Source organism: Prionailurus viverrinus, chromosome D3 (genome assembly GCF_022837055.1).
Source record: "Prionailurus viverrinus isolate Anna chromosome D3, UM_Priviv_1.0, whole genome shotgun sequence".
Lineage (NCBI taxonomy): Eukaryota > Metazoa > Chordata > Mammalia > Carnivora > Felidae > Prionailurus > Prionailurus viverrinus.
In genome coordinates, this window is record NC_062572.1 from 73777117 (window position 1) to 73802540 (window position 25424).

Sequence of the window (25424 nt, forward strand, 5' to 3'; positions counted from 1 at the left end):
TAGATTCCAAATCAGAAAACCTTCCTTCTAGAAATGTTTACATTGTCATTGTGAATATATCAGTAATCATAGAAGCATGAAAATTCTAGTGTTTTTTTTTTTTGTTACTGTTCTTTAAAACACCCTATTTTGAAAATCCAGTTGAACAATGTCAGTGAGCAAGTTTTTATTTTTCTTTTTTCCCCCATGAAACAAAATGTCTGGGTCAACATAATACAGTTCTAATTCTATCAATGTGAACTTTGTTCAGTATTATCTACTGAAGTCTTCTTTGTGTAATAAGGAATTTTTCATAGAAAAACTACCCCTTCCTGGAAGAGTACCAAGATGAAGGCACTCTCATAAAGTGTCTGTCAGAATACAACTCTTTGGAAGCCAGAATCTTCCCTATGGAAGAAAGGACATAAAAGAGGAATGGAGAAGACAAAAACAAACTCTGGAGAGATGGATTAGAATGGGAGGCATCTCTGTCAAGTCATGAAAAATGCACCTGTGTACCTATATATTTGAGTATATATATATATATATATATATGTGTGTGTGTGTGTGTGTGTGTGAATGCATTTGTGTATGCATAAGTATATATACATTCTTGTTTCTCATTCACCAGAAGGATCTAGCAGCAAGACAACTAAGCAGCAGTGAACAGAGCTGACATCCAGATCTTTGTCTTGAATACCATTCCCCACTAAAAGGAATGAGAAATATTTAGAGACATGTTTGATTCCAGAACTGAGGCAGGACCAAGATGAGCCTGGAATATATTATGCCAGGAAGACAAAAAGTTCTTCAATAAATGATATGTCATATTACAAGGACAGAGGACCAACTTAAAGAGGACCCCACTGGCCAGATTTGAACTTGACAATTTGAACACCAAAATGTCTTTAAGACAAATATGAATTATAGACCATAAAAAAGTAGAAATCCATGTGCCCATACCAATAAGAGATAACATAAATAGACATATGGGTTCTTGCTTATAATAGAATGTAGTATGCCAAGTGGCTAATTTGGAGGAAGTCCTTGAATAGAAAAAAAAACAAAACAAAACATTTTGTAACCACCATGCTAAAAATTGATATATCAAAACTATTAATAGATGCTAATTCTAAGAGAATTTGATAAATAGCATGATATTTATATGGTCCTGACATAGTATCTCCCCAAAAATTGCTTATTGGCTATAAGCAATGGAGAGGGGCTTGAGGTGGGGGGATCCAGAGGGACCAGTTAATGCTACAGTGGAGAAATCTGGCAGCACCTTGACCAGGTATTCAGAACTAACATTACCGACCATGGAGGGAAAGAGGTCTTATGCCTCTGGACATGATGCCCTGAGGTATAGACATCACTCATGTCTCATTTGGGTCTAGAATGCATAACCTAAATCCAACATGAAGAAACAAAAACAAAACCCAAATAAAGAATATTCTATGAATTTAAAAAAAGGGCTAGGGGCACCTGGGTGGCTCAGTCAGTTAAGCCTCTGACTTCGGCTCAGGTCATGATCTCACAGTCTGTGAGTTCAAGCCCCAAGTCGGGATCTGCTGACAGCTCAGAGCCTGGAGCCTGCTTTGGATTCTGTGTGTGTGTCTCTCTCTCTGCCCCTCCACTGCTCATGCTCTGTGTTTCTCCCTCTCTCTCAAAAATGAATAAATGTTAAAAAAAATTGTTTTTAATAAAAAAATTAATTAATTTAAAAAAGGGGTATAACCTTCAAAAGTATAAATGACCTAAAAGATAAAGATGGATTTTGGAACTGTTCCAGCTTAAAGCCAGCTAAAGAGGTTATGGCGCTGAAATGCAAACTTAACCCTAGACTGGATCCTGAACTGGAGAAGGAAATGCTATATAAGTTACATTATTGAGTCAGTTGACACAATTGGAATGCAGATGAAGATTAGATAAAAGTGTTGTACTAATATGAAATGTACTGAAGTTAATATCATTTATGTACAAATTAATGCTTAGGAAATATGCACTAAAATATTTGGGAGTAAAGAGCTATGATGTGTGTAACAATGGATTCAGATTCTCTGTCTGCCTCTGTCTCTTTCTATATATATAATAAATATGTAATATATATGTATATAGGGAGAGAATATATATACATATATGTGTATATATATACATAAGTGTATATGTATGTATGTGTATATGTACATACAAATGTATATATGTGTATCTCTTTTGTATGTATGTATATACATACATACAATGTATATATGTGTATATGTATACACATATGTATATATGTGTATCTCTTTTGGTAAAGTTTATTTGAGACAGAGAGAGCATGCACACACAAGTGGGGGAGGGGCAGAAGTGAGTGAATCCTAAGTAGATTCCACAGTCAGGGCCAAGCCCAATGTGGGGCTCAAACTCAAGACCACAAATCATGATCTGAGCCAAAATCAAGTGTCAGACACTTAACCAACTGAGCCACGCAGGTGCCCTGAGAATATATGTATATCTGGGTAAAGGGAATACAGGTGTTCAACATAATATTTGCATTCTTAAATTTTTCTGTAAGTTTAAAATGATTTTCAAGTAAGTTTGTGAGAAGTTGTCAGCAATCATTTGTTAAGATGAAAGAAGGAAAATGTCAATAACAAGGATGCTCAAGCTTTGGGGACTGGTGGGAAATATGTGAATGTGACATAAAACACATGTTTCTGATATATAAATATATACATATTTTTCCACGCATTTTTCTACAATGCATGAGCCATGATGCCTTAAGGAGCCTGGGCTCCATGGAATCAATTCTGAAAAATGACTGATCCAGGGACACAGGTGCAGCACTGATCTAAGGAGTTGTGTTATCAGATATCTGTCGGCCACAGTTTCAGACTTTTACTGTGGATGTTAAGCTCACAAAATTCTATTTAGAGGCCTAAAAGGTGCATCTGTTCAAAGGTAGGTGGGATCTAAGGCTGGGGAAAATATACAGCATGTTTGTTAAAATTGTCATCATATTTGTGATGATGAAACTATTTAATTTAGATTACGATGTATGGCATTTACAATTTACAAACCACATATTTATGTATTCAGGTCTATAAATAAAAAAGTGTGCACAAATTCAAAATTTGCAAATCTGGAATTTGAAGGAATTTCTTGACTCCTGACATACCCAAAACTGATCTGCCCTTATGCTACACTAAGCATAGTCTTTAATAATTTTGTCTGATGTGAATATCATATATTTTGCTGCAAATGTGTGATTTGATAACAGGGTGCAAACAGAGACCCCACTTGGGATGTTAAATGTAACATTGTACATACATCATATTGTCTTTCTAAAATCTGAAAATTTCCAGATCTCAAAACAAATCTGGACACAAGTGTTTTGGTTAAGCAATTGTGGACCTGTGCTATATAATTTATTTAATGAACAAGCTACTTATTCTTGATTAAGTAAAGTAGCAGTTATGAGAGGAAATAGAATACTAGAAAGTAAAACTGAAAATTAAATCTCAATATTAATTTAAAGGACATAGAATTGGGCAAGATTTTAAAATGCTGACTTAAATACAGATGTGGCAAATTATCCATAGCTGTGCTGTTCATTTGAATTATAAGTAGAATCATGATATACAAGTATTCTAATTGTATTTTCTCTTTTCCTTCTGTAGTTATTATTCATACACAAGCAAAGCCATGCTGGCATAGTGGAAAATTTTCCATACTAAGAACTTAGATTAACAATCCCACTCCTTTTCCATCATTTTCCTAGTAATTTAGACTCCTTGACCAATTTCCTCAACTGTAAAATGAAATACGTAATTTAGATTAATATAAACCCTCTCCTGAATTTCTAAGTGAAATGATTCTAAAATTCATTACTTTATATTTTATTTTTTCATCCCTTTTGGTTCTTAAAGTAGTACATAGGGCTATAATATCCCTAAACTGTAAAAGATGTAATTTTGTTTGTTTTGAGGAAGAGAACCCTCTCATACTAATCAATTTCTTTTGTACACAGTGCAAGTTCCAGGGCCAGTAGAAAACCTGCAAGCTGTATCTACCTCACCTACCTCAATTCTTATTACCTGGGAACCCCCTGCCTATGCAAATGGTCCAGTCCAAGGTTACAGATTGTTCTGCACTGAGGTGTCCACGGGAAAAGAACAGGTAGGCAAGGGAATGGGCCCAGTGCTGCCACCTATTGGATGGTCCTAGGACCAGAGGCATAGGAGGAGATCTGCAAACTCTTGGTCCAGTCCACCATGTTAATTGGACAGCTGATAATTTTTAAATACTGATTATTAGAAACGTTAAGCAATTTAATTGAAATTTAATTGAATTCTGGTTGTAAGAGAGGCAAATGGACAATGAAATGAAATCACTACAAAGAATGTTTTTTGTTTGTTTGTTTTTGTTTTTGTTTTGTTTTGTTTTTTAGTTGTAATAGCTAGTGGCCTGGGCCAGCATAGCCACATTTATGTTAACTTATCTGGTCCTAGAAACCATTTGCATTGTCAGTCCTTGTCTTAAGGATGACTGATCTCTTATTCAAAGGCCTCAGTCAGCTTGCTGCTTTCATTCTATATATTTGAGTTATTTCTGTCCTTTCCTCACCATTAGGTTGTAGTCACCTATCACTTTTCATTGTTTTCAATAAGCCTCACTCCAGAAGGCTACTTGCCTCCTTTCAAGTTGCTTGTAATCTATGGTTTGCGCAGATACTTGAAAACAGGCAAATTAGATTTAGGGGGGGAGACACATGAAAGTCAGCAATTCTATTTTGTGACATATATATGACTGTTGAGATGTTTACTTCCGGTTTCTCAACCTCACGTGGGAAAAGATATATAGACAAGTGCATAGGTAAATAAGAAAAATCAATAGCCTATCTTGGGATACCAGAGTTCTCAGGATATGTTGTGAAGCTTGCCAAGCGTACTGTGGTCTTCCTGCTTGCACATAAACTGCATGATAGGGATTTTGCTTTTTAAAGATGTTTTGCAACAGCCCTATTCAGAAATAGTTCAAGTCCTAGGTTATATTGAGCAATAGGAATTACTAAGAGCTCCTTCTTTACAATCATTCATCCTGGTTTTTTTTGTTTGTTTGTTTTCTGTCCCCATGCTATTTAGCCCTTGTTTTCAGCTTTCCATTCTCTCCATTTTCTATACATTTTTGTCTTTCCCATAATGCATTTCACCAATCCACTTAAAAAAATTCAGAAGTGATGCTACCTGAGACAAATGTGAGTGTGAGCATCATTGTGGAGAGCTAATAATGGGTCTTCTACAGCAAACTGGCTCTGGTTTCTCAATGACCTTCACCTCCAGTACCTCATTTCTGCTGCTGTGACGTACTGAAAACAGTTCCAACCCACCTCACAGCATTGTGAGAGATAAAGATTATGGCAAAGTATCTGTCAGTTTCAAGAGCCATGGGTATATTTCAGCAAGGGAAGGAAGAAATCCACTGTTTCTTAGTGAATTATTCCATTTAGGGGAGAGGAGTAACGATCTGTTCCCATGGATTCACAGGTTGCCTTCTGCCCGTCAGTATCAATGTGTGTGGAATATTGCATACCATTCAATGTATTGGGTGGTGTTAAACACATTGGAACTTAATGACTGTAAAAATAGCATGGTGCTATTTTAACTAGGAGTCTACAGAGTGGTTTGGAATTTAGTGGGGGAGTGTGTGTCACAAGTTAGGTTTTACAACAACTCATTATAAGGCTAGAGCGTGGTTCTATGAGTTAGAGTCTAATATCCAATTCACTGATTGCGCAGAATGGATGCCATTTCTGCTTTAATGTGCCTCCTGAATAACAGTTTGACATTTTATGTCTCCAGAATATAGAGGTTGATGGACTATCTTATAAGCTGGAAGGCCTGAAAAAATTCACGGAATATACTCTTCGATTCCTAGCTTATAATCGCTATGGGCCAGGAGTATCTACTGATGACATAACAGTGGTTACACTTTCTGATGGTAAGTGTTAAATGGTGAAACTTGACTCACATATTTGGTAGTAATGAAATAATACTGCGTGTATGCCATGGATTGCATGTTTAAGGCCTTTGAACTAAAATTTAATGGCATATATTAGCATTAATTAAAAATTTGGCTACTTCACTCAAACTATCTATTATGGTTAAATTTAAACTTTCTTTCAAAAGGTACATTATATGCTCTGTGTCAGGATTTCCTAGTGTTGCAGGATTCTTTACCACAATACCCAAGATTCGTTGTCTTGCTGCTTCGAAGAATGAAGAGGTGGACACAAAATGAGCAACAGGCAAAAGTTTATTAGAGTATAAGATTAGAAAGGAGGAATAGTAGGAAAGCTCTCTTTACAGAGAGGGGGCATTTGAAAGTGAATGCCCAAGAACTGTAGGCAAGGGTCCTGCTTTTATAAGGTTCTGGTCAACCCTTCCCCAGCCTTTCCCCTTGTTCCTTCTCAGGCTCTACCCTTATTGGCTTGATAGCTCTAGGTGCTAGGTTGTCAATTCCTGATTATCTGGTTTCCATTGTATGAGGGGTAGCCTATGGCCATACTTAGGTCTTTTGTCAAATTCCTGAGGGAAACCTGAAGGGAAAACCTGAAATCCAGAATGGGTGGGATCTGTTACATTCTTAAGAGGAACCTTATGCCTGAGGGGGTGTGCTGTGGTCAGACACTCCTCCCAGCATTGTTCCAAAATATGTGTTTTTCTCCACCCAGGGACCTCAGGTCCTATCCTTTCCCTCTCTGCCAATTTTATCCTGTCTTTTCCTATCATATTAGTAGGTTATCTTCAAACATGGGACTACTCCTAAGAGTTCAAATTATTTTTGGGGGGTGGTTTCTTAATGTCTGTAAACACTGACACATTTGTGCATGTGTGTGGACTAATTTACATTGGTGTGCTTCTTTTTATTTCTCATTCTAAAGAGGAGTGGATGACTAAAGGTGTAAATGATGGACAGCCCTCCTATGTATACCTCTTAATTTGAAAATATGTCATAAGATTTAGGCCAAATAATCCATTATTTCAGGTATTAAAACTAAATATGAAAGTGCATAATTTTAGTTGTACCTTGCCCAACAAATGAAATATTAGACATATTTTCTTAAATGTCATAAAAGAGAGGAAGAACTCTTAATGAAAAAGATGGATTTGGCAAAGCAGTAGCAGAGGAAACTAGACATCTAAGAAAAGGATAATGAAATGTTGGGAAATTTAATGACAAGTGAAAATAAAGGACAGCAGAGTATATGATGTGGGGCTAGTAGAAATTCAAGCAGGTGTAGAGATGCAGAGATGGCCTCTATGAATATTAAAAAGGCAACAAGCTATCTCTTTTCAGCAGTGGTTTCCATGTTGTTGTATATAATTCTATAAATTATTGATCTGCTGAATTTCAAGGGAAAAAAAGACTTTACCTTGTGATTCCTTAACCAATCCATCATTCTTTAATCTAGAAAAGTATCTGGGCGGATATTTCACACAGTATCAGTGGAATGAGGAAGGTCATGCATGTTATTAAGGACAGTGCAGTGAAGACACAGGAGTGATGCTCATTTGCAATTTCAACTTAAAAAAATTTTTATGTAACACCACTTCAGCATCGTTTTTAATGCCCATCCATCTGATTCTGTTATTGAAGACGGAATAGAATATTTATTGGCAGAATAAATTACTTCACAACTTATAATTATAAAAATAAAAGGAAAACAAATGAAAATGAATATTTTACATAATTTATGTAGATTTCATTCACACTCTGAACTGTAATACTGTGGCCTTATTCTCCACTTTGGTTTTAAATGTCATAAGTGAGAGAGATAGATTAATACTCATTAGTCCAAGAATGATTATCTCTAAGTGTTGTAACAGTTAGGACTTAGAAAATGCCTGTCACTAAATAAAAGGATTTCATGACCCTAACCCAGCAAGCATCATTGTACAAAGGATGCCAACTTCTCTTTATCGATGCATTTGATAGGAGAAAGCAGGAACTGAATGGCCAGAGTGGGCTCCTGAAACTTGTCTGCAATCTCCTTCACAATCAATTCATCTCTTTGGATTTCCAACAAAAACCCCTGCACTCTTGACTTTCTCTCTCTTATTATCCAGTCCCCTTCTTTTTGCTCATGCTGATGTCTTCTCTCTGTTGAAGCTGCCCATGCTGTAGTCACACATCCTACAAAGATATATGTTTAATCACTTTTCATAGTCTGCTACTTTCTAGTCCTCGGTTGTAAAGCTGTCTTCTCCTTGACTTTCTGGATGTTATAAAAGGGAGATGTTGTGGAAATTAGATGAGCTAATCCATGTAAGCACCAAAAATATGAACATGGCATATATTTAAGTGTTCAATAAATATTATCTATGACAATGTACGTGTCACTTTTTCTCTGTATACTACACGTTCTTTAATGTGAAGAATGCTGTTATGTCCATCTCTGCATTCATCATCTCAGTAAATATCTACTGAATTAATCAGATATCTAAGCCAAACAATATAATTGTTTTTATGTGTAGACTTATCTTTAGAACTTTCCATTTATGTGACTAATTTAATAGATGACTGTGCCTAAATACATGCATGTTATTGAGGGCACCATGTTTCTTATCAGGTCAGAGGATAGCATAAAATTGATATTGGGACCAGAGAAAAATTAAATAAAAGCAAAAATGAAATACAAATAATGTTTTTTTTTTCTGAATTAATTATCCAATGGTCTTCCTGTTATGCTAAAATGCTTATAAAGATTTCTGTCCTGATAAGCTCTCATCTCTAATTTAGCCTGCTTTAATTGTGTTTCTGGGAAGAAAAATTGTTTTTCATTCAAATCCCTCCACTTACTGTATCATTTGTATATAACGATCTGCTTCTTTAAACCCTTTGAGATGGACATCAGATTTAGGCAGTCTAATAGCACGGAATGTAACTAGTTTTACCAATTTGTTCCCAAATATTTTCTCTTGAACCAGTTGATGAGTGTAGGTCATTAAAAGATTTTATGAATCAAATAATATTTATGAGCTTCCATGTCAGCTTGCTCTGTGCCCATAAGCAGAGGGACCCAATTTCATAGACAAGCTTAACTATAAGAATGTGCTTTTTACTGTTATCACTGGTATTTATTGAGTACTTATTAGTACAAGGCCCTGTTCTAATCACTTTGCATTAATAATCTTTAATCCTTATGATGCTATGATTTTTTCTACTTTACAGATGACAAAACTAATATTAGAAAGAGGTCACAAAAGCTAGCCTGGTAAGCAGCAGAGTCAGATCACAAGCTAGTAGGAAAAGAAGGAAGATTTAATGTGAAAAATCTTGAGTTTCCCTTATTCTATAATGAAGTTCTTATATCAATTGCTGAAAGTACAAAGCTCATAATTATATATGAATTATTTCAATCCATAAATTATGTGTACAGGACAGCACACATTTGGTAAGGGGAGGAACTCAAGTACCTGACTCTATGGAGATTGATTTACAAATGTGGGAACTTTATCTACTATACAGAATATATCATCATCATATGTATCAAATCAGCATGTTTCACCATATTGAGGGAGTTTCTAGACTGAATATCTCTGATCAGCCTTAACCAACCTATTATAAATGATAAATTGCTTGACATTTTGAAGAGAAAACAATGAACCATGGCTTTCCTCTTTGCTTCATGAGACAATGAAACATCTTGGGAAGTCAAATAAAGAAAAGCTCAAATAAATGTAGATCCTACTTCCTTCCACCAAGCATCTAATCCTATCTACTTTATCTATTTATATCTCAGGAATATGGGAATTGATAGAGGGAGGGAGTGGGGATTGACAACTAAAAATGCTGTAGAATAAACTCTCTACTTTTTTCCTGATTACATAAGTCAAGAACAGCCCATGTGCTAGAAGTTTGGGAAATTATATGATGGAGCACTTAGCATTTTTCAGTTGGTGCCTATTTTAATTTTCAATGCTTTACAGCATAATTTAAATACGGATCATATTAAATTCTTCCTCATTGTGAGGATGTCAGTCTGTTTAGTTTTTCTGATCACACACATTGTTATTATTTCCAGCCTACTCTAATACTTCGTCTTTTACAGAAACAGAATGTAGAGATGGTCTTATTAAAGCCTCTGCATTCTTCCCTTTCCTGAAGACTGGGAATGTCCACAGGTCTGTGAAGGTAGTTTAGGGAAGTCCATTTCATTATTATAACATTTGAGAAGAGTCGAGAAGATAGGAAATTTGCCAAATGCAGAAGAGCCCTTCTGACTATTTTAGCTATAGAGAAAAAAAAATCTTAATATTTTAATCATAGTAACATGAACATAGAATATAAGATAAAGGAATGAAAATTTTAGAGATGAGTTTTAAAGGAAATTTAGCTGTAAAAAAAAAAAGACTCTTAAAACTCCACGATAAAGGGCATCCAAATGTCAGCAAACATGTGAAAAGATGCTTCACATTACTGATCCTCAAGAAAAAGCAAATAAAAACACTACATACCTACGAAATGACTAAAATGGAAGGGATTCAGAAAAAACAAACGTTGGTAAGGATATGGAGATTCTGGACATTTGCTACATTCTTAGTGGGAGTGTAAATTGGTGGGACCACTTTGGAAAATTTTATCATATGTATATTTTTCCTTGTTTACATATGTATAACCCCCATAGAGGTTTTACTTCTACCAGGATTTCCACTGCTAGGTATATAAAGGTATATAAAGAAGAAAATGAGTGTAGTTGTTTGTCAAAAGACATGTACAAAAATTTTCATAGGAGATTTAGTCTCACAGTCCTAAATCTAAAGTAGTCGAAGGCCATTCATCAACAGAATGAGTAAATATAAAATAGAATAGTCGTATAATATAATATGTAGGAGCAATAAAGACAAACAGAAGCACCAAAACTACTGCTAGATGCAACAGATGAATGAATCTCAAGAAATAATAATAAGAGAAATCAGCCTAGAAATAATAACTGATTTCATTTTTAGTAAGCTTAAAAGCAAGCTAAACTAATCGATGGTGTTAGAAGTCAGAATAGTGGTTACTCTTAGAAGGGTATTGATTGGGAGGGAACTCAAATGAACTTTCCAGGATACTATATATTCTAAATCTTCATCTAGGTGGTGTTTAAATGCGAACACACCCACACACATACAACTGTATCCAATCATGCATACAAGATTTGTGCATTATACTATATGTATGTTATACCTTAATTAAAAAAAATAAAACTGCAAAAAGAAAGCTTGTTATGACTAAAACTCTAAGTATGATAAAAAGTTTTATTATTTCTTATAATCTCTCTGTTAATTAATTAATTCAACACATATTTGCTGAATGTGACACTCTATTGATACTGAGGATTCAGCATCCAAAGAGGCAAAACTCCTGGTCCCTGTGGGGAATTATATTCTTTATTTGAAAAAAAATATAATATGAACTAAAGTAAGTTGAATAATAAAATCTATTTATTAAATTATAAAATATTTTTTGAAAGGATTATTGACCTAATTCATGAAAATAAGACCAGTGAGTGTTATTTATCACAAACTACATTGGCCACAGCTTTTATCAAGTACTAAGATAAGAAGTTCAAAATCAAAACAAAGTGACTAAAATTCTTATGGTGTCCAGGAAGGTCCAAGAGCTAATATTTAAGTAAGTATTTGTTTTTTCATGTAATCATTGAGTCAGTAAATATTAGTTGAATGTCAGTTTGAAGGCTGTAAAGATTAATGAGACATATACCCTCATGGTGAATACTTTCAGAAAGTAAACTCAGAGTAGGGCATAATGAATTCAGGGGAAGATACAAGTACCCTATAGAAATATAGATATTGTCCAAGTTCAAGTTAAAGAAGGGGAAATGTGACAGAAAATGGCTTTTAAATTCTTGAAAATGCTAAGAGCAATTCTTCTCTGTTAATCAATTTGTCATGAACAAATAGGGACTGTATTTTACAGATTAACATATGTTAAGCATTTATTGAATGCTACTTCTATTTCTTTTGGGGGGCAAAAAACATTGTTTATGATTTATCCAAGACATCTAAGATAGTGTCTTACACATAATAGCTGTTCAGCGAATGGTTGTCTTTGAATTATTCACACGATAGAATATTCACTTTTTGATATAGTAAATATTTATTACAAGTATTATAAAAAAATTTGTATATATTCTTCCTTTTCCCATGAAGGAATCGGACAATCAAAATGCAAGCAAGAGAAAAAAAAAACAGAAAATCTACAAAGAAAAATAAACTGCCTTTTTTGTTCCTGGAATTGACTCACCGAATGTTATTTGATAACTTGCTTGCATCTGTGACACATAGGTTTAATTACATACAGATAAAAAGAGGGATGTATTTCATCTTTTCTTTTTTTAAGAGATAATAAAGATTGCATTAAGGGGATTAAGCAACATGACTGACCATTAGAATGACATATTTTATAATAAAACCTTGCAGATCCTGAAATGCACAACATCTTAAGCCTTTAAAACCACTCCAGGAAATCTCCGGTGTGTTTTTATTGGCTTCTCTGGGAAGGTAATAATAAGAAAGCTGTAATTAAATGGCAGTATTTGGTATCACGGCAGGTGCTTTCTTACCAAACAGTTTTGGGGGCTCCCTATATGGATAACTGGCCTACCAAGTAAGAACAAATAAACAGATGCAGTTATTTTCCATCTCTCCAGGAAAATTTTGAAGTGCCACCTGGATCAGCCTACCTAATTATCATCATGAACTGTGAAAGTCATGCTTTCTTTTTTCACAGAGGGTTGTTGTTTCTCTTTTATGACTTTGGCAGTAACCACCTCACCTTGTTTTATTCCTTTTAGTGCCAAGTGCCCCGCCTCAGAACGTCTCCCTGGAAGTAGTTAATTCAAGGGTAAGTCATGGAAAGTTTCACTATTTCAGTACTTACATATGTAATTTTCACTTACCCATTCATTCACCTTCTTGGGAGGCAGGGTGGTTTCCATGTGAAGAAATGTTCCAGAACAGCACAGGGAGTGAGTGGCATTGATTCCGCATCTTCTTCAACCACACTTGAATTAATAAAAGGAAACATTTGTTTACTAACAGCACCCAGTTTTATGAATGTGACAGTGATTAAAGTCTATTCCATCAGGAAACAAAGATGTCCATTTACCTATAGTGGCTACATAGGACATAATGTGTTAGAGCACTTGAACGAAGAAATGAACGTCTTCACGTTGAGAGAGGTAGAATAGAGACTTTGTTTCCTGACAGATTAGTTAGAATGGAATATTTTATCATAATCTCTATTTTTTACTTGTAAATATATACATTGAAGGCCCTTCTTGAGGTCCAATAAGGTTATATTTATGAAACAGTGTTATCCATCGATTAGTGTTTTCCTGGCCTGGAAAGTTGATATAACTTTCAAATGGACTTAAAGTAAACTAGGTATAGCTGAAGATAAGGAACCTAATGCCAGAAATCAGTTTGCTAGAAATATCTCCTTATTTCAAGTGTGCCTTGGGTTTGAAAATCAGCTAAAGCCATATAGTACAGTGAAGCAAACAAGGATTGGTTTGGCTTGACTCTTTCATCGCTTGGTTGTGTGCTCTCAGGGAAATAATTTCACTATCCCTGAACCTCACTGAGTGGAGGCGGGGTGGGGGGGGGCAGCCTAACTGGTGTCTAAGCTCTGGAAGACAGCAGGGAAATTATAGGAGTCTTAGAGAAAGTCATACTCTAGTTTTTATCCTAGCTTTCTCTTTTAATACCTATATGTTATCTTAGAAAAGTCTCTAACCTCAACAAACCTCAGTTTCTATACTCATGTAATTTGAATGTTAATGCTTTCCTTATTGATTTATCATGAGGAAGTAGTAATATAACATATACATAGGACCTAACTTTGTGTCGGTAGCTATTACTTCCCTCAACGTACAATTCCTTGCCAAATTTTGCAGAAATCTCTGCTGAAGCCCTGTTTTGTGACTTTGAACAGATTTGCCTCTGTCAAATAAATTTGTCTTTTGGAACAGGTGAAATGTCTCTAAAATTGTTAGCCTCTTTTATTTTTAGTCCCTATATTGGATAAGAACTAGTAAAACAAGTTTAAAATTAGAAGGAGTAAAATAAGTGAACTTAGAAAAAAAAAGCTAAAGGAAAATAACCAGAGATAAGTATTCCCTAAAAACTATATTTTTATTGGCAACAACATTAAATGTTTTACAGATGCACCATTCAAATTAAGAGAATGCCAAATCATAGCCAAGTAGATTTTTACACTTATTGTAGGTTGTTAATGAGTGAAATTTGGAAAACACATTTTGATTCTATTGTTTTAATTACTTATTTTTATCAGAGTTCTCACCTGCCTCACATCTTTCCTCCAAGACAGAACATAGAAATTGATACAAGCTATTTATGTGTATGTATGTGTGCTCTTATTCCATAAAGTCTACTCTAGTAAAAGATGAATGTTTTCTTCTGAAATGTGAAGAAGGCATTATTGAATGACCTTGGATGCTGACTACATTTAAATATGGATTTTTTTTTACCTCCCTCAAAGGGGAATTCCTGTTTCACAAAATTGGATTTTCAACTGATTTCTATATGTGTATACAAATATCCCAACCTGTCCTTTTCTATAATATGCAATGCTTGCAACGACCAAATATAAGCACTCCTGTTTCTATCCTCTTGCGGTTATATCTGGAACATTGCACTGCTAGAAAATTTAACTTGTTCATTAGCTTTTTAGAATGAATACAGCAGGCCCAGGCACTGGAAAGCCTCTCCTTCTCTTTGTTATCTTATTTCCTAGATTTTATGGAAATATAAATTATGAATTTGGATTATTCTTGGATTGTTACCAAGGAGAAAGAAACTAGATGGCAAAAACACTTTTGTTTTGTTTTTATTCCCGATGATGAGGAGAAAAAAGACAAAAACAATATTATATTTTGATGTTCTTATGTTTGAAAAAAAAGAAAAGTTCTCAAATATATTAATATTTACCCCTGGCTATTGCCATTTTAAGAAACAAAATTTATTTAAAAAGGAATATTTTAGTTATGTAAGTAGTATTATCTTTAAACTAAAAGAATTAAACATTTATGTCATTCATTTTACTTGAGGTTTCTATTTAATATAGAAGGAACAGAGCCATATTTAAAATTTTTTATTCTATATAACATTGCAATTACTGAACATAACTCATTTTTTTACTGACAGTCAATGAGAATTGACTGGTGGTGTTAATATCTGTGCACACAGATGGCTAGGATTTCTTTCTTTTTTAGGTTTATTTATTTTGATAGAGATAGAGAACATGCACACATGTGTGGGGGAGAGACAAAGAGAGGGAGAGAGAGAATCCCAGGCAGGCTCTGCACACGTGGGACTCAAACTCACAAATCATGAGATCATGACCTGAGATGAAGTCAGATGCTTAACTGACTGAGCCACCTAGGTGCCCTGATGGTTAGCATTTCTGTAAATAAAAGTGAAAATTCACTTCAGTGAATGGTATAAATGACCATTTATATGGTATAAAATGGCCATTTAATGGTATAAAATGGCCCTTTAAATGACCATTTATATGGTATAAAATGACCATTTAGAGGTACTTGTTAAGGTTCTGGCTCCCAGTAAGCCAATAGGACTGAGAAATCCTGTTTTAGATTATGTCAATAGTAAGGTTCTTACACATTTAGATAAAAGAACCAAAAGAAATTGTTACTTTATTGTCCTTAAAACCCCCATACAGCAGATTACCTTTATAAAGCTACAATCATAGAACAGATTTGATTCTCTTTCTGCAAGCTAACAATGAACACAAATTTTGTTCTGAAGAAATGGCTTTACCTATAGATACTATATTTTAGGTAATAATGAGTTATGATTGTGTGGTTATTTCTCATACTAAAATTTCTTTACAAGAAATAACATCTTCATTAAAAAAGAGAAAATAATGGTTTACACTATGGACTTTAAAATGTAACTGTTTTATTGGGAAAACTTTATAATAATTTTCTTAAGATTTTACTTTGAAATTCAATTATTATTTGAAGAAGTAATTTTTTTTAATTTTTTTAATGTTTATTTTTGAGAGAGAGAGAGAGAGATAGAGAGCGTGAGCATGAGTGGGGGAGGAACAGAGAGAGAGAGGGAGACACAGAATCTGAAACAGGCTCCAGGCTCTGAGCTGTCAGCACAGAGCCCAACACGGTGCTCAAACTCACAAACCATGAGATCATGACCTCAGCTAAAGCCGGACGCTCAAATGACTGAGCCACCCAGGCACCCCTGAAGAAATAAATATTACAACTTAATTAGTTGGCTAGAATATAAAGCCTACATTTGTATAGTCTTGGAAGGGCTTATGTTGGTACTTAACCATTTTCCTATGTTCCAATACAAAAGTTCTGAGAATAAGAATATTTAGAGAATGCTAGGATTCAGGATGCTGGGCCCTGGTGCTAGCTCTTTGAGATCTTAGAAAGTCAAGATTAGTTTCATCGATTCATTCAACATTTACTGTGTACTTATGATATATCTACTATATACTGTATACATACACACATGCATTTATACATACATACACACTGCATATACACCTACTATACATATCCAGTCTCTGCCTTCATGGAATTAATAGTTTAATAGGGAAACATATGAGAGAAAATTCACTTTTAATCTAACCAAATTTGATCTATTATAACTCCTCAAAGTTGACATTATTTTCTCACTGTTAACGTGAGAGGGTTGGAGAGACAATCTCTAAAATCTTGTATGGCTCCAAACATCTATTACTGAAATATCACTTGTTAGGCCTTTTCTCAATCATTTTATCTTTACAGAATTAGAGAAAATTGCACAAGTATATTGATTAAAGTATACTGGACTCAATTCACATGTGTTCAGATATTTATTGATTGAGACTATAGGCTGGTTACAAAGAATGAAATAAAAAAATAAACAAAATCCAGTATATCATCAGGCATGGATTCTTGTTCAGGTTGAGGTTTTTTTTAATGTATCATAGTGGTTTCCTCTCATTATATCTTTGCACCTCTCTAGTGTTGAAATTCTTATCCTTGGATACCAGATACATCTATGTGGATGTAATTTTTTTTTTTTTTTTGCATTCCAAAAGCTAATACCCAGTTAGTCACTCACTGTTTGATAATCTGTGTGATGTCTTAATTGCAACAGTAGAAAAGGGACTGGTGTCTTCTTGTGTCTTAGTTCCTCACTCCCCTGTGTGTCAGCATATTTTGGCATGCTTAAGTAACTTGAAAATTAGTTTACTGATCATTCAAATCCCTTTACTTAAACACTACCCAAAGGGAGAATTAAAACAGCAATTTCCAACTCCAGAAAACATACTGATCATTTTTGCCCCAGATATTTTAACATCTTTTTTCTTTCTTTTCTCTTTTTCTTCCTTTCTTTTCTTTCGGGAAAAACAAAACAAAAAGTGACGTGGAGATAATCTAAGTGCTGTGTCACTGGGTAACCTCAGAGGGGTCTGCTTCTGAAGATGTGGTGTGACAGAATGAGTTTGACTAAGGTCTCTGTCTCCTGTCATTGGACTGGTTCTCTTATCAAAAGAACTTGATAGTTAGGTGGACAGCTGAATGAGTCATTTGCGTTTGACTCCCAACTGGGATACCCACTTGTTAGGGACTGTGATGGAAATTGTAAAAGTGAGGAAAGGGGAAAGAGGAAGAATGAAAAACAAAGAGCTGGTGTGAGTTATAATATTTATTTGCAGATCCTCTGTGCCCCCCCCCACCCCGGCCCCGATTTAAGGTTTCTTCTCTTGGCTGTCTACAGGGCACTTAAATTCGTACCACTCTCTACTGTACCTCATCTCCCCTGAAAACATACTGCTCACACAGGTGTTCTAGATCCTGTTTTTCAGTCTGACCATGCTTCCTGTGAATGCTGATCTCCCCCTTGTATGTTGCACATAGGCATAAGTCTCAGATATCTCATGAAAACAAACTTTTTGTTTGTTTCGCTCCCTGTCATCCTAAATCCTTCATGAAATACACTTTGGCCACTGAGTTATTTGGAGCCAGAGCTCTGAGTCCTCCTCCAACATATACAGTTGGTTTCTGAAATGCATTTAATGTGGAGACAGAGGACATATAGGAGACCTTAGGTGATTCATACCACGCAAAGATAAATTAGAAACTGGTATTTACAATAATGTTTATATTCCAAACTTCACACTGGGGTTTTTAATCATAATACACAGAGAATTTCTGCTTGATTATAGTGTGTGGTCCAGTTATTCATCAATTCAGTTCAAATGGATATAGATCTCTTATATTTATTTCAGTTATTTTTCACTGATGCATTACACTAGTGTTCTTTGAGCATAGATAATGTGACTGAAATGGTCTTGGGAAGGGTATGAGGGTAGGAGCCTAACTATAAGGAAGACAATGTTTTCTAGTATTTCTTATAGTCTAGCCTTTCTGTTTTTGCCTAGAATTTGTAGAATATGCTCCCTATAAGTTTTAATGTTGTGTTAAAATCAGACACCATGAAATAATTCATGAGAAATCCCTCAAGAATAAAACTATTTGGTCTGTAATTTGGAAGGAACCCATCTTCAGATATCTGTTATCCTGCTTACATTAAAAAAAAGGTACATTCTGGGGCGCCTGGGTGGCTCAGTCGGTTAAGCGTCCGACTTCAGCTCGGGTCACGATCTTGCAGTCCGTGAGTTCGAGCCCCACATCGGGCTCTGGGCTGATGGCTCGGAGCCTGGAGCCTGCTTCTGATTCTGTGTCTCCCTCTCTCTCTGCCCCTCCCCCGTTCATGCTCTGTCTCTCTCTGTCTCAGAAATAAATAAAACATTTTAAAAAATTTTTTAAAAAGGTACATTGTATTGTAGTAAAATACATATAAAATTTGCCATTTTAACAATTTTTAAGTGTATGGTAAGTGACATAAGTACATTCATATCAATGTGAGATCATCACCACCATCCACTCCCAGGATGCTTTTTATCTCCTCAAATTGAAACTTTCCCCATTAAATAATAATGGCCCATTTCTCCAAGGCCAAGGGCCCTTTCTCCAAGGCCCTGCCAACTACCATGCTACTTTCTGCGACCTGACTTGTTTTATAAAAAATGAGTGGACTGATTCATGAAAAGAAATGTGATTGCCTTTTACTTTATCTTAATAGAGAAATGAGAACACTCTTAAAGTTTTATATCTTCGCAGGGAAATGAAGGATCTAATGAATCATAGAAGTCAAGAATATAGGCAGATGCTTTAATTGGCTGGGAAGAAATACCTCACTTCCATTATTGATACTGCTTTCAGAATACTTCTGTTTCCAAGGTCCCACGTTTATGAATTATTTTTTTAAAAATGTACTAACAAAACCAACTGGCATAGTTAATAATAAGGAACCAGAAATAGGTGCATGGGATTGTTCTGGAATGACTCTGAAAACATGATTTGGTCACCAGGATCAATTTCATATCCCATCACAATTTAGCTAGTAAACCAGTAGCTAAATTGATCCTTTGATTTTCTTTTGGAGTTCCAATAAATCAACAGTTTCCATCTTTTTTTTTTTTCCCTAGTGAAAACACAGTGAATGGATAAACTCTGATGGGAAGGATATTAGGAGAGTAAAAATAAATAAATAGCCAATTTTTAAATAATTTAAACGCACCATGCCAATTTAAATACATTCTGTAAATAAGCTGAACAAGAGAATACACCATAAATTCAAAACATATCTTCGTATCACACTATCACTCATTCTCTCAGAGCTGTTCTTGGAGAGTACTGACTCATGATACTTTCCCAGCAATGATGTTGTATGGTTTAAAAGTTGTGTGAAATATAAGTCCCCTATTAGAGATACTAAAGGCTGTGAAAAGTATTTAACTCTGTTTTGGTCAAATGATTTCTTTATAGATGCCTTTTATACTAAACACTATCTTTAAAACTTTTCCATGTTACTTATCTTGGTAATATCATACACATTCCAAACAACTATGTAGTCCATAAGTTGAGCTAACTCATCCCCACAAAGTTAATTTAAAATAAAAATATAGGGGTGCCAGGTGACTTGGTTGGTTAGGCAACTGACTCTTGATTTTGACTCAGGTCATGATCTCACAGTCAGGAGATTCAGCCCTGTGTTGGGCTCCAATTCAGAGTGGAGATGTTCTTTCTCTCTTGCTCTTTGTCCCTTCCCCACTTGTGTTGTCACTGTCTCTCTCAAAAATAAATACACTTAAAAAATAAAATAAAGTAAAACTATAAATTAAGTATAAAAAGAAGAAAAACTAAATTTATAAAAAAACTAGAAGCAAATCTAGGAAGAGTCTTTACAAAGTGCCTATGTGCATAACTATGGAATATGGAGTTGAGAATGACCCATGACTTCTCTGACAGGATTTGAGTAAATTAGAGGCATGATTAAATCTCCATTATCTAGGAGTGCCTGGGTGGCTCAGTTGGTTAAGCATCTGACTCTTGATTTCAGCTCAGATCATGATCTCAGGGTTCATAAGGTTCAAGCCCCATATTGGACTCCAGGCTGACAGCCTACTTGGGATTCTCTGTCTCTCTCCCTCTCTCTCTCTGCCCCTCCATACCACACACATGCACTTGTTCTCTTTTTCTCTCTCTCTGTCTCTCTCTCTCTCTCTCTCAAAAAAAATCTCCACATCTATATAAACTTTTTATAATGTAAACAGGATTACAAAAACATTTTCTAGAATGTTTCAAATACTTACATGTATCATTTTTTGTTGTTGTGTGTTTGGGGGTTATTGTATTTTGTTCTTTCCAAATTTATTCTCATTACTGCCATCTAGGATACCTGCAGAAAGGATTTGGAGAAACAAACTAAAATATATGGTAAAATACCACCCTCTTGGGAGTTCTAGCCCCACTTTAATATCACCTTGTAATTTGTACTTCATCACACACATTTCTAATGGCTCCATTTCTGGTTGATCTCTGAAGGCAAAGCTCACTTTAGCCTCCCCATGAAGTTTAATGAGATTTCCCTCAAGTCATACATTTTTGAAAAGTGGGAGGTTTAATAATGGGCCTAAATTAAATGAACCTAGGTCTAGTGATAAGATCTCTGATTTTAATTTAGTTCAAGGAAGTTGCCCTTATGGTTGGAATGGTTGATTAGTTAGAGGACATGAATAGATTCAGTCCTACCAGTAGTGATTTGAATTTAGAGATGTTGAAACATTCACTTACATGCAAAACTTAATTTACTTGTCTAGCTTAAAATATTGATTACCTTAGAAAACAACTGTTAAAATACAAATCCTTCATCTGAAATATTTAAGACATTAGCATGAGTTATTTTAATTAACATTTTGATACATATTTAAGGAGCACCTAATTCTAACAATAATAATGCCAGTAACTAACTTTTCAGCAGGTATTCTGTGCCTGGCAAGGCGCTAACCACTTAAAATACTATTTTATTTACTTCTTTTATAATAACCCTATAAGTTCTAGTTGTTAAACTTATTACTGGAATATTAACTTTGAACTGAGCTTATTACTGGAAAAGCTACAACGAAGGCAGCCAAATCTCCTCTTTTCCTAGACCTTACGTAAATTCAAATACAAGGAGGCAGGTTAATAAGCAAACAAAGGATTGAACAATTAACACAAGAATAAGTTATGTGAAGAAAACTAAACACAATAATATGATAGAGAAGCACCAAATTTAAATCAGATTTCAAGGAAAAGCCTTTTAAGAAAGTGACACGTGTTGAATTCAAGAATATGAAAACGGCCAGTTTTTTTGTTTGTTTGTTTGTTTGTTGCACATTTAGGATAAGGCATTCCACATAAACCTCATAGCTAGTTCAAAAACCTTGGCAGGGGAACCGTCCGTGCATGATTGAAATAACAGTCATACGCATGGATCACAGATCTCTGGGTCAGAGCCAGATCGTGTGGGGCTTTATAGGGCATGCTGAAAATTAGAATTTCATTCTGTGGATGATGAAAAGAGTTTTGAAAGGGGAATGATCTCTTTTTAAAAGATCACATTGGCTGCTGTGAGGAAAATTATTGGGGATGGGCAGAGTAGAAGCAGGGACACCGTTTAGGAGACAATTGAGTAATCTGTATGAGATGATTGTAGCTGGGACCTGGGAGTCATTACAGCCGATGAAGAGAGAAATGGGAAAAATCATGATGTGTGTTGCATTTAGAACCAATAAGATTGGCTAATGGATTGGATATAAAGGGCAGGGGAAAGAGAAGGATCAACGATAGAGACTAGATCTTTGCTACAGGAAATGAGTGCACTGTGGGGCTGTTTAATGAGATAAGGATGAGTGCAGAAAAAGATTGGTTTAGAGGGAACAATCAATTAGTTTTTGGACATTTTGAATTTGAGATAAGTACTGGACATACAATTAGGGATGTCAATCATGTAGACAATCAGGCATATGAGACCAGAGGTCTGATGACAGGTCATGACAGGATATATAAATTTAGGAGTCACTGTCATATCAATGACACCTAGGGAGAGATTATAGTTAGAAAACCAAATGGCTGAATCTTGGAACACTGCACATTTAGTGATTGGACAGATGAGAAGGAGCAAGAGTGGTAAGAGAAAACAAAGAGGGATGGTGTCACAGAAGATAGAATGCTGCCAACTATGTCAGTGCTGATGAAAAATACAGTAAAATAATGACAGCAATGCGACCACTTGGGAGGGAGCATGAAAATGGAGAGAAAGGCGAGGGTACTGCAGAGTGTGACCGCAGATGATGTTTTTGTGGAGTTTTGTTCTGCAGTGCAACAGGAAATGAATGGTAACTTTAGGGCGTGGTAGGCTTGAAAGAGGTTTTACTGCTTGTTTTACTTATTTACTGTTGTTGTTGTTTCCTTTTTCAACATAAGGGATACTGCAACTTTTGCAAGTAATGCAGCATAGAGGGGAAAATTAGTGATGCAACGGAAAGAGTGGAAAATTGCAAGAGTGCAATCTTTCCTGTAGGCAAGAAGGTAGAGGATCCAGCATGTAGGCGGAGGGGAGTCAATGCTTCAGTGTTGGTAAGGTGAGCAAAGGCAGAGGGAGTGGGTGTGGATGCAGTTATATCATTTTGCAGGCAAGAGAAGTAGAACAAAAGGTCTTCACCAACGTGTGAAGTCTTGAAGGATCAAGTATTGAGAGTTTGAAGATGGGGGACACGATGAGAAATAGTTATTTCAGGCTGTAGAAAAGAGAATCATAAAGTACATGAAATTATAATTGCTGAGCAGTGTGTGTGGCCTGGCCATTTGAGATTTGTTGTCATGAATTTAAAGTGAAATTAGCCAACACAATTGTGTTTGTTTTCCTCTCTCCGGGGTGGTTGCTTGGTTGCTGGCCTGGGGTAGGCAGATAGTTGGGTTTTATTTTGTTTGGAGTTTGCCACGGGAGAAGAGATAGAGTGACTTAAGAGGTTTTGCCAGGGAGTCATTAAAAAGAATACTCACTTCTTCAAAGCTAAGGCAGAAAAAGAGGGTATAGGAGCAGGGGTGATGGATAATGAAAAAGTGGTTTAAGTCAGTGGATTGTATCAATATCTCCATTTTTCCAGAGAGGCCACTGAGATTTAGAGAGGCTCGGTAATGAGCCATGTTGCCACACAGGGAGGAAGTGACAGCACTAAGATTTGAACCTCGGCTGGGGTTGTTGGTCATTTGGCCACTTCCTCCTATATATAGGGCCTGGTAAGAGAAGGAGTTCAAAATAAGCTTTGACTTCAAATAGTTTAGTTTCTCAATGGGATTAGTTCCCATGAAGAAGGTAAGGTCTAGATCAGAAGCTGGAAGATGAGTTCACCCATCCAGTGAACAACAGAACTAGGTGTGGAAACCATGGAAAGAGGTGGGTGTAAGTGTCAAGACAGGAGACCTTTTAAGAAGGGGATTCAAAAAGACATGCCCCTGGATTCCCAGTTTCTCCTGGGCTGAACCTACCTGCAAGATTCTATTTCTTGCAACCATGTATTTCTCCCTGATGAGCCTAAAAAAACACCTAAGAGGAGCTGTGTGACCTTGCATCTGCTACCTTTTAAAACTAACACATAATATGCTTATTTTCTAAGTGTCAATTCAAAGATAATGATTTAAAGTTAGGCGAGCCTCCTGAAGAGTTTTAATAGTTGTGTTCATATGAGAATTCAATAATTTCCTAAATACAAGCTTCAAAGTAAAGCTTTAGCAAGTTAAGTTACCTGACTGGCAATGCATGGAATTCTTACCAGGTTGTACTGTTTGGTTTACAGTTTGTCATTCAAGTGGTTTATAATTATTTGTGCACTAGGGGATAAAAAAGCACCAATATAATAAATATTTTTTCACATCGTAGATGAAATCACAAAACAATGATCTCAATTTCCTTTCAAAATGTAATCGTTTGAAAAGAGCATTTATTTCCAATATTCAATCCTTAAACTTTCTTAGTGTGAGATCAACTGATACACTAGAGATGAGAAAGGAAATACTAAAAAGAGGTGCTATACATAATATCTACTAACTACTCAGACATTCTTCTCACACCGATGATATACATTTTTTAACTGATTTCCTTAGATCTAAAAAGAACTCTGAAAATAAGTGTAACATTTATAAACTTATCAACTATAAGTTGATCTTAAAAAGAAATTCTTAAAAAGAATTTCTAAATCTCTTGAAAAGAAATTCTAAAGATGTCTTTCTTCCCAATACACACGGCAATATTTTCCTGATGAGCAAAAGCACCTTATGATAAGGAAATATGTAAAGCAAGTATTTTCTACAACTTAATATAGAAATTTATGTGCATAAAGGTGTAGTCACCCCAGCTGTGTATCTCTCCAAATTATTTATACAATCTTAAAGACTTCTGGAATTTCCAAATGTAATTCTTGTTTTTCCAGAATTCCAAGTTCTAGAGTATACTTATTAATGAAACTTTGAAAGGGGAAAAAAAATGAGATCACAGAGAAGAGCTTTACCTCAGCTCTCAAGGTTCGTTAGCAATAAAATAAAACTTGTGATTGATTGATTGATTTTTAGCAGCAATGGTCTAGAACCATTAGGAGATGTATGTTAGATTCAGAGAAAATGCAGATCAGAACACTTGCCATACATTTTATTAGCAAGCATGTTAATTTTAAAAATAAACAAAACTAAACCAAAAGGGCATAAATTAGATAAGAAACCTAGAGCAAGAGCAAATGTTCCCAGGTAATAGTGCAACTATCTAAATAAGAGTATTATTTTCAGATATAGCTGCTTTAGCAACCAAACTAAGTCTTTTCTATCATTGCCCTGAAGTCATTTTACTTTAATCTCATTAGAAAGCCCACTAACATTACAAAATTTGAACATATACTCTCAATAACACTGAACACTGAAATCTATTTATTTATACATTTATTATGTTGCTTTT

The 25424-nt window shown here is 35.3% G+C and overlaps 1 protein-coding gene across 1 annotated transcript in view; it reads left to right on the plus strand.

Moving 5' to 3' along the window:
* Positions 1-25424, plus strand: part of DCC (DCC netrin 1 receptor) — a 1137854-nt gene that overhangs the window by 839681 nt on the left and 272749 nt on the right. The window contains exons 10-12 of the mRNA XM_047828892.1: positions 3992-4140; positions 5823-5961; positions 12827-12876. Coding sequence (XP_047684848.1) covers positions 3992-4140; positions 5823-5961; positions 12827-12876 — 338 coding nt within the window. The remainder of the gene's footprint in view (positions 1-3991; positions 4141-5822; positions 5962-12826; positions 12877-25424) is intronic.